Source organism: Bidens hawaiensis, unplaced genomic scaffold (genome assembly GCF_021521415.1).
Source record: "Bidens hawaiensis isolate Kalapana, Puna unplaced genomic scaffold, B.hawaiensis_p1.1 tig00030251_1, whole genome shotgun sequence".
Taxonomy (NCBI): domain Eukaryota; kingdom Viridiplantae; phylum Streptophyta; class Magnoliopsida; order Asterales; family Asteraceae; genus Bidens; species Bidens hawaiensis.
Window position 1 is genome coordinate 14,781 of NW_027495042.1, and position 9,386 is coordinate 24,166.

Below are 9,386 nucleotides of genomic sequence, written 5' to 3' on the forward strand. Positions count from 1 at the left end.
ACTTTTTAGGGATATTTATGGGTCTTTTTCAGGTATATTTCAATTATAGATGGGGTATTTGATAAACCCGGTTTCAGGTATTGGAAAAACCCGTTTCGGGTATGGAACCGGTTAGGGTTTCCGGGTAAAAATCAGGTACTAAAATGCATACCCTATCCGTACTCTATGGGTAGGGTAAGGTTCGGGTATTAAAAACCCGGGTATAAAACCGGTTCCTAGTTTTTTATCGGGTCCGGTTTCAGGTTCAGGTTTTTTTTTTCACCTCTATAAATTGGTTTCTTAATGTTTATGGGCTCTTTAAATTTTTACAACAGGCCCTATGATATCTAAAACCAAAAGCCCACTCTCAAAACCCATAATAACCCCTAATCGCTAAACTACGCACATAACCAACCAACAAACAGTGAAACCATACGCCGGTTGTCCACCGTGTCACCGCCGTACCGCCACCAGTCTCCGGCAACCTTGTATTTGTCACCACCACAGTCAACCGTCAATCCCTCAGGTAAGTTTATAAAATTATTGTTTTTCACCACATAATTATCCTTTAGGTTACTGGTTAATTAATTGAACCATCAATTATATTAAATTGTATATAGATTATTATTATTATTGTTATTATTATTATACTATTTTGTTTGTTAGACTAATAAGTTGGTTTACTAGTGCTTAAGACTATGTATATTTGGGTTGTTAAGTATTCGAATCGGACTCGAAAATATGATTGTAAACGAAATGAGTCGAGACCGAGCTCAGCTCGTTTCCAGCTTATATTTCTAAAGCGCGAGCTCGGCTTGTGAGTTGTTTTTTCAAGCTCGGGCTTGGCTCGTTTATTATTTATTAATTAATTTATATATGTTTTTTAATTATTTTTTAAATTTTTGAGAAAAACTTTAAACGAGCCTAAGCTCGGCTCTAGCTCGGGTTGTGAGTTTCTTGGGCTCGTCTCGTTTATTATTATTTAAATTATATACGTTTTTAATTATTTTTATGTATTTTGAGAAAACTTTTAACGAGCTTAAGCTCGGCTCGAGCTCGTGTGTACCGAAAACGGGCTACTCAGCTCGAGCTAGAGCTAGACTTTGCAGTATAAAGCTAATACATTGAAGTTCAAAAGAGATAAAACATATAAATACAAAAGGCTCGAGCTTGGGCTTGATAAGTAAACGAGTTTGATTTTGAGGCTCGGGCTCGAAAAAGCTCGACTTGTTTTGAGCCTTTTATTAATCATTTGATCCGAGCTCGAGTAGCTCACGAGCAGCCCGGCTCGTTTGAATCCCTACTTGAAAAACTAAAGAAGTTCAAATCCTTGACGAATATGGTTTTTTAATATTTGAATCAAATACGTATTTGAGATTTTCAGTTTGGTTCGATTCGAAATTCGAGTTCAAATTATGCATTTTATTTTGTAGCTATACCAACATAGTTGTGTACACACACACAATACAATTACAAAAGAACTTTAAAATTTTAATTAGATTTTAAATTACGACATTTAACATTTAATCGAATAATTAACCCAAGAAATGTGTAAAGTTTTAAATTCATAATCTAGTAATTTGGTTTTAACTTTCTGTATATGATTTGTTCATTTAGTTTGTTACTTTCTGTTTAATAGTTTGTTTTTTGATTTCTAGAGCATTGTGCCAACTAGGGGTGTTCAGTGTTCCTACACTCAAAATTCGGTTCGTTTCGGTTCAAGTTCAGTAACTGAATTTCGAAGCGAATTCGAGTCAGTCTATTTAACCCCATTAAGGACTGAATTCACCATGGCTGAACAAGAAGTATTAATCGATGAAAACTTTCCCTTATTTTCTCGAAGAACGTCTTCTAAGCCCGCCGCCACCACCACCACCGTTACAACGACCACCACGTCTGACAAACCCCAACTCACCAAAGACACATCATCAAACACCACCAACACTCGACTCACTTTCGCCGACCTCGGGCTCTCAGACTGGGCTCTAAAAACCTGCAAAGAATTAGGCATGAAAAAACCGACACCCGTTCAACAACACTGCATCCCACGTATCCTTGCCGGCGAAGACGTGTTAGGGTTAGCCCAAACCGGAAGCGGTAAAACCGCGGCTTTCGCGTTACCTGTTCTCCATCGTCTCGCTGAGGACCCGTACGGTGTGTTTTGTCTTGTAGTGACTCCGACACGTGAACTGGCGTACCAGCTGACGGAACAGTTTAAGGCACTTGGGTCGTGCTTGAGTTTGAGATGTGCGGTTATTGTTGGCGGGATGGATATGATTAACCAAGCGCAGACGTTGATGCAACGGCCTCATGTTGTGATTGCAACTCCCGGTAGGATTAAAGTCCTTATTGAACAGAATCCTGATATTCCTGCTGTGTTTTCTAACACCAAGGTATGGATTTTTTTTTTATTTTTTGGAGTTTGTATTGTTTAGTTGTCATCCAAGGATTACATAATATTTGAAGTTTTAATATGGTTTTGTTTATGCCAATGAAAAACTGTGAAATGAAAAAAATGTTGACAAAGCAACTCCAGGGGTATTTTTGTCATTTAAAAAGTTTCTATGCAAGTTTGTTTTTGTCACCAATGGATTATAGAATATTCAAAGTAATTAATATGGTTTTTTTATGCCAATGAAAAAGTGAAAAACTTTAGACTGGAAAAAATGTTCATGAATCAACTCTAGGGTTATTTTTGTCATTTTAAATTTTCGGTACAAGTATTTGTCACTCAAGAATTACAAAATGTTAAAAATATTAGTATGGTTTTGTTTATGCCAATGCAAAAACTGTAGAATGATAACAAGTCCATGAATCAACACTAGGGGTATTTTTGTCATTTTACACTTTTGCTGCAAAATTTGGTCACAGTTTGCAAATTATTTAAAGTTTGCCAATGAAAAAATGTTAATGAATCATACTAGGGGCATTTATGTCATTTTACAGTTTCGGTGCAAGCTTTTGTTACCCAAGGATTCCAAATATATTTAAAGTAACAATATGGTTTCGCTTATGTTAATGAAAACCGTAGAATGAGAAAGATATCCTTGAATCAACTTTTGGGGTATTTTTGTCATTTTATATACATTATTCTTTTAATTAACTGAGATTTGAATTTTCAGTTTCTAGTGTTGGATGAAGCAGATAGAGTTCTAGATGTCGGTTTTGAGGATGAATTACGAGTGGTATTCAACTGTTTACCCAAAAACAGACAAACACTATTATTTTCTGCAACAATGACGGACAATCTCCAATCATTACTCGAGGTTTCAGCAAATAAAGCGTACTTTTATGAAGCTTATGAAGGCTTTCAAACAGTTGACACTCTCAAACAGCAGTATGTGTTTATTCCAAAATGCGTTAAAGATGTTTATCTAGTTCATATTTTATCACGAATGGAAGATATGGGCGTTCGGTCTGCCATCATTTTTGTTTCCAAGTGCAGGTAAACTTATCAACCGTTTAAATTGTAAATAGGGATTAAACTAGATAGTAGTAAAATGACAAAAATGCCCAATTTTGGAAGCCACTTAAGTATCGATCTGGTTTCGTTTATGCCAATTTTGGCTAAAAAAAACCTGCCGGAATTATAGTAAAATGACCAAAATGAACAAAATGCTCAACACGTCTAGAGTTGTAAGTTTATAAAAATACTCTTGAAGCTACTTAGATTTGTTTGAGCTGAATGAGGGGCATTTATATACTTTTTAAACAAGAGCGTTTCAAGTTTAGGGGCATTTTTGTCATTTTACAAATCTTTTATCAGTAGGCTTGTAAATGAACCAAACGAACACAAACTAAGCATGTTTTTGTTCGTCTGTTTAGCTTCATCCAAACAAATGATTTAACACGAACAATTAAATGAATGGTAATTTTGTTTGTTTGTGCTCGTTCGTTAAGAAAATGAATGTGTTTGTGTTCGTCTATGTCGGTTTGTTAACAATATTAATGAACGATTCACGAACGTAAACAGACAAACATAACTGTTTACAGATAAATCCAAATAAAACTAAAAGGTTACAAAGCCACACTAAATTTTGGCTAAATAGCCTGCCAGAAATCCCAGAATATAGTAAAATGACAAAAGCGCCCTTAATTTTCAATCTTTTATCACAAATTTTTTTACTTTATTCTAATAGTTATGTGTCCTTAACGAGTTTTTTTTATCAACTTAGATGTGTGCAAGATTGAACTTTTTTACATCATATATATGATATATTTTACTTTATCTTATTAATTTATTAATGTGCAGAACTTGCCATCTTTTGGGATTATTAATGGAAGAGCTCGATCATGATGTCGCAGAACTGCATTCACATAAATCACAATCTTTAAGGCTATCTGCTCTTCATAAATTTAAATCTGGAAAAGTGCCGGTTTTGCTTGCAACCGATGTTGCTAGTCGCGGTCTGGATATTCCTACAGTCGATCTCGTGATTAATTATGATATACCAAGGTAAACTTCACAAAGATTTTTTTAATTATTATTAATATTCAATAGTTGATAATACACTATATTCTATTTTTCAGATATCCAAGAGATTATGTTCATCGTGTTGGACGTACAGCTAGAGCTGGTAGAGGTGGATTAGCAATAAGTTTAATCACACAGGTAGAAATTGGAATATATATATATATATATATATATGGTAAGGATTCTATTGAAATTGAAAACTTTGAGAACCATTTTGAGCCACAAAAAAAACCTCTTAAAAAATATCTAAAAAAATTATAAAACAAAAAAAAACGAAAATTTTTAAAAAGTAAAAAAACCAAAAAAATTTATTTTTCATTTCGATTTCATTAAAAAAACCTAATTATACACATATGTATATTTGTATTTAATCTCGATTTACATAATGTACACATATGTACATTATCATTTATCTTAATTGTACATATGTTATAAAGAATAACACGTATAAAATTAATAAAATAAGTATTATACATATGTGTATAATTTTGCTAAACCGATATTTTTTTTATTTTTTTTCTGATACCGGAATGAAAAATAATTTTTTTTGGTTATTTTACTTTTTTTATTTTCGCATTTTTTTTGTTTTATAATTTTTTTAAAAGAGTTTTTTTTGTAGTCTAAAATGGTTCTCAACGAGTCAAAGTTCTCAATTTCAAAATGATTCTCACATTATCCTAATCTTATATATATATATATATATATATATATATATATATTATTTGGCTTATATTTATTAAATTTTTGGCAGAATGATGTGGAGCTTATTCATGACATTGAAAATGAAACTGGGAAAAAGTTGGAAGAGTTTAAATGCAAAGAGAATGAAGTGCTCGAAAATATTACACAGGTAAGAAATATTTTATTTTAATAAATTTTAAGCAGTTTTTTTTTAATTTTTTCTTAATGAAGTTATGCAATTTGCTTAAATTTGAAATGCAGATTTTTAATGCGAGACGTGTGGCCAAGATGAAATTTAGCGATGGCGGTTTTGACGAGATGGAGAAAACAAGAAAAGCACAGAAGATGAAAAGTTTAGCCGAAAAAGGATTATTGAAGAAGAATAAGAAACGAAAAAGAAAAACCATTGTGAACAAGATAGAAGCTGAGTAGGTTCAAATGTTGTGCCGGTTGTGGTGTTTTTGATTATGATAGATTATTTCCTTCTTTATATATATATGAATTATCAACTCTGATTATGCATGATCGTCGATTCAATTCGTAAGCATTAACCTCGCGTTTGGGTTGGGGGTTGGTCTGGCGATCCGTCTAAGATTACAATGAAAACATCAAAACTTGTTAAAAATGGTAGCCATTTACAACTTTATTACTATCGTCAATCGCTTACATAATGTCATTCTGTTTTGACTAGTTTAGGTAAAATGTTACCTAGGTCGTGTTGGAATGAGTAATTGACTTGCGTTTGGATTTCTACATTTCAACTAAACACGTCGAAACTGGCGGGTTGCCGGGTTGGTTCGGATAGGGTGATGGGTCAGAAGACTTAGAACGAGTCGTTTAAAAATGATACTATTTTTTTGGGGTCATGAGTTTTGATAAAAATCTTTAAAAAACGAAACTTATGAAGATTCGGTTCGATATTATCATATCTAAAAAGTGTTCAATAGTATCCTGAGTGAGATCTAAACATTATATTGCATCGGTCGGTTTGACTGGATCGACGAGTGCATATGTATCACATGATCTATATATGATTGAAAGATTTTGACAGATTCATACCAAGGTAGAAGAACTCAAGCAATGTAAGGCATTGTTCACTACACTAATAAATAATAATATTCATAATACATTAAATTTAATAACTTTTCTTAAAAAAAACATATGTAGCAGCCTCCTCTACTTAGGGAACTTCAAAACATCTGTTTCATAACCAATGTTATGAAAAGGAAACATACTAGATTGCGGGTTCACATCCGGATGATCAAAGTGTTGTGACGATGAAGGATCATCGCATGTTCCTTGTTGATTATGATGACTAAAAGTAAACCCCGAGTGATGTTGGTTCATAGCTAGAAGTTTGTCCAAGAATGACCAGTCTGCAGTTACGTTACTAGCACTCGCTAAAAGTGTCTTGTCACAACCACCCTGACTCATTGACATCAAGCTCAACAAGTTCTTGGAACAATGCACGTCGTTATTGTTGTTATTGACGAGTTGATGGCTTTGATGTTGTGGTAGAATATACGGAGGGTGTTCGTGAGGAGACGTCAGGAGTTGAGGAAGATGCATTGAACCGTCGAATAATGATGTGTTACTAGTAATGTTGCAATTGTAGCCGTGTAGAGCTTGCATACCTTCGTCGTGCTTGTTGAAATTATCTTGATCGTCTAATTGATGGTGATCGTCTTCGGTATGAAGAGTATGGTTGTGGTGATCTTCTCCTTGATATGGGCTTCGATTATAGTTTCGTTTCTTGAATACTCGACATACGACCCAACCATCTTCCTGTTTTCGATATTAAGTAGTTCAATGTTAAAAATTAGTCAATTATTCGTTCACTACTAGAAAATTGACTAATAGATGTGAAAAATTCATGATTGGCGGATCAGCGTTATATCAAATTCCAAAAAATGTAAAATAAAAATAAAATTAAAAATTTCACTCGTGATCCGTCAGTGAAAACTGACGGATTTTCCACGCTGAAGGATAAAATCTAAAGAAAAATATATAAAATTAATTAATATTTTTCTTTGTGTTTAAAAAGTGATTTTTTTTACTATTTTTCTAATTATCTAGAGTTAATAATGTAATGTATGTAACATCTTAAAATATCAAAAGTAATTAGGCTAAAACTTAAAAAAACTTATTATTCACACCATTAGAAATTATATTCCAAAACAAACATTTAACTTATTATGTGCAACATCATATAACATGACATGTTAAACTATATACCTGGACTTCTGATGGTGTGGTAGCATTAGAGTACTGATCATCTAGGCGATATTCGTGCATGATCCAATCGGTTTTTTTGCCCGTGTGGGGCCCGACCCGTGTAGAAAACGAGGGTCTTCCGCAACCCAATTCTCTTTGAATTGCTATTTAGATGGATGGCTTTGTCTCTCCCGGTCGCCTTCCAGAATCCAGCAGCCGTGGCTCGGTTTGTTCTTGTTCCGGTTGGATACTTCTTATCCTTGTGACTAAAGAAGTACCATTCGTTTTGCGGACCCGACCTGATTCTACACCTATCTACATTCAAACATGTAGTATGTCAAATATGAATAACAGTTTGGGACCAGCTATGCACACACCGTTTCAAACAACCTTCCAGATAAAGGTCAGACTACTGTTTTGACAAAAATAATAATTAAAGTTTGACCTTTCGTGCCTCCATGGTCAGAATGGCTGGTCTAGATATTGGACACACCGCTGTTCTGACCAATAATTTCGAACCCCCCCCCTTCCCCCAATGGTCATATCGACAGACTAAATATTCGGGGTGTGCAAGAAACCAAAAAAACCAATCCGAAACCGAAAAAAACCGAACCGAAACAAAAACCGACGGTTTGGTTTTATATTTTTGTAAAAACCGCACTAACGGTTCGGTTTTGGTTTTGCATGTAAAAAAAACCCAAAAAAACGAACCGTACCGAATTCCAAAATTTTTGTTTTAATATATTTTATATTAAGTAATCTATATAAATTTAATAAATATGTAACTTTTTTTTTATCAAATGTATAGTAGTCTATTATTTTACTATTAACAAAATTATTTATACCTAAATTCATTATTTTTTGTCAATTTTTTTTCGACCTAAACTTTTCAAGCTCAAATGGCTAGAACCGAAAAAACCGAAACCAAAACGAAATCTGAAAAGCCGAAACCAAAAAAAACGAAACCCAACGGTTTCAAAAACTCCAAAAACCGAAGTTTTGGTTTTCGGTTTAGTTTTAGCCAAAAACCAAACCGAACCGCACCACACACACCCCTACTAAATATTATTCAAACGGCGATTCTAACCAATAATTTTCAAAACTTAACTTTCTTTTGTTCAAAACAGCTGTCTAATTATTTTGTGAATAACTGTTTTGTACAAACTAAAGTTAGGGTTTGGTGTAACCTTTGAGATCCCATGGCTCAAGCTTGTTGAGATCAACTTCTCTAATAACATCAAGATCAATGGGCTCATATGAAACCTTCTTCCTCAAGTAATAATAAAGCAACTCCTCATCCGTCGGATGGAACCGGAACCCTGGTGGGACCGACAGTTCGCCACCGTTGCCTGTGGTCATCATCTTGTTTAGTTATAACTTATAACCTTGCAAATAGCCTTGAGATTATTATTCAAACTTTATTTATGTATGCATGCATGCATGAGTTGACTCAGTTTTGATCCTCTTTAGGTTGGATAATAATAAGCAGATTTCACTACTTGTTTTCTCTTTCTTGTCTTTATAAACTTTGCCAACTTGCTTTCTTTCTGTCAACTTTTGTTGTTAAGTTTTTCTTCTTTGACTCACCGACATCCTCCAAATTATATATAGAGAGAGAGAGAGTCAGGTTATCGTACAATAATCCTTAAATTACAAAAACGTACACGAATCATGCTCAAGGCAAAACAAAACGCTCAAAGCCAAAATACCAAAAAGCTCAAGCCAGATTACAAAAACGCTCAGCCAAAAATACAAAAACGCTCAAAAAAATCAAAATACGCTCAAAACGGGTTTCGTGAAGAAAAGTAAAAAATGTAAAAGATTAACCGATTAACGATCAAAATCTGTTTTTTCGGTGAATCGATGATTAATTAGGTATGTATTGATGATTCCGAGATGTTGGGATGTGATTTAATGGATCAATTTCGTAAATATAGGTACTTTTATACGTTAAGGATTATTGTATTCTATCATATATATATATATATATATGAGAGAGAGAGAGGAACATTGTAAACTTTTGTGAATATGTTTACAC

At 33.7% G+C, this 9,386-nt stretch overlaps 1 protein-coding gene and 1 pseudogene across 2 annotated transcripts; one reads left to right on the top strand and one right to left on the bottom strand.

Annotated features, from left to right (window-relative positions):
* Window positions 1-352: 352 nt before the first annotated feature.
* LOC143580152 (DEAD-box ATP-dependent RNA helicase 36-like) lies at window positions 353-5,625 on the top strand. Its single transcript, XM_077063257.1, has 7 exons — window positions 353-505; window positions 1,638-2,372; window positions 3,102-3,424; window positions 4,232-4,435; window positions 4,510-4,591; window positions 5,205-5,303; window positions 5,396-5,625. Exons 2-7 carry the CDS (start codon window positions 1,770-1,772, stop codon window positions 5,564-5,566), a joined length of 1,482 nt encoding a protein of 493 aa, XP_076919372.1. The 5' UTR covers window positions 353-505; window positions 1,638-1,769; the 3' UTR covers window positions 5,567-5,625.
* A 631-nt stretch (window positions 5,626-6,256) lies between these two features.
* Window positions 6,257-8,943, bottom strand: LOC143580153 (protein SOMBRERO-like; annotated as a pseudogene). Its single transcript, XR_013143597.1, has 3 exons — window positions 8,536-8,943; window positions 7,370-7,663; window positions 6,257-6,919 (listed from the first exon to the last, which is right to left on the bottom strand). The product of XR_013143597.1 is annotated as a protein SOMBRERO-like (transcript).
* Between the last annotated feature and the right edge of the window lie 443 nt (window positions 8,944-9,386).

Bases quoted from the DNA above. Each gene is read 5' to 3' on its own strand.
- LOC143580152 (XM_077063257.1), top strand. From the start codon at position 1,770: ATGGCTGAACAAGAAGTATTAATCGATGAAAACTTTCCCTTATTTTCT. The intron at 3,425-4,231 runs GTAAACTTATCA...ATTAATGTGCAG, and splicing joins ATTTTTGTTTCCAAGTGCAG to AACTTGCCATCTTTTGGGAT. The intron at 5,304-5,395 runs GTAAGAAATATT...TTTGAAATGCAG, and splicing joins TGCTCGAAAATATTACACAG to ATTTTTAATGCGAGACGTGT.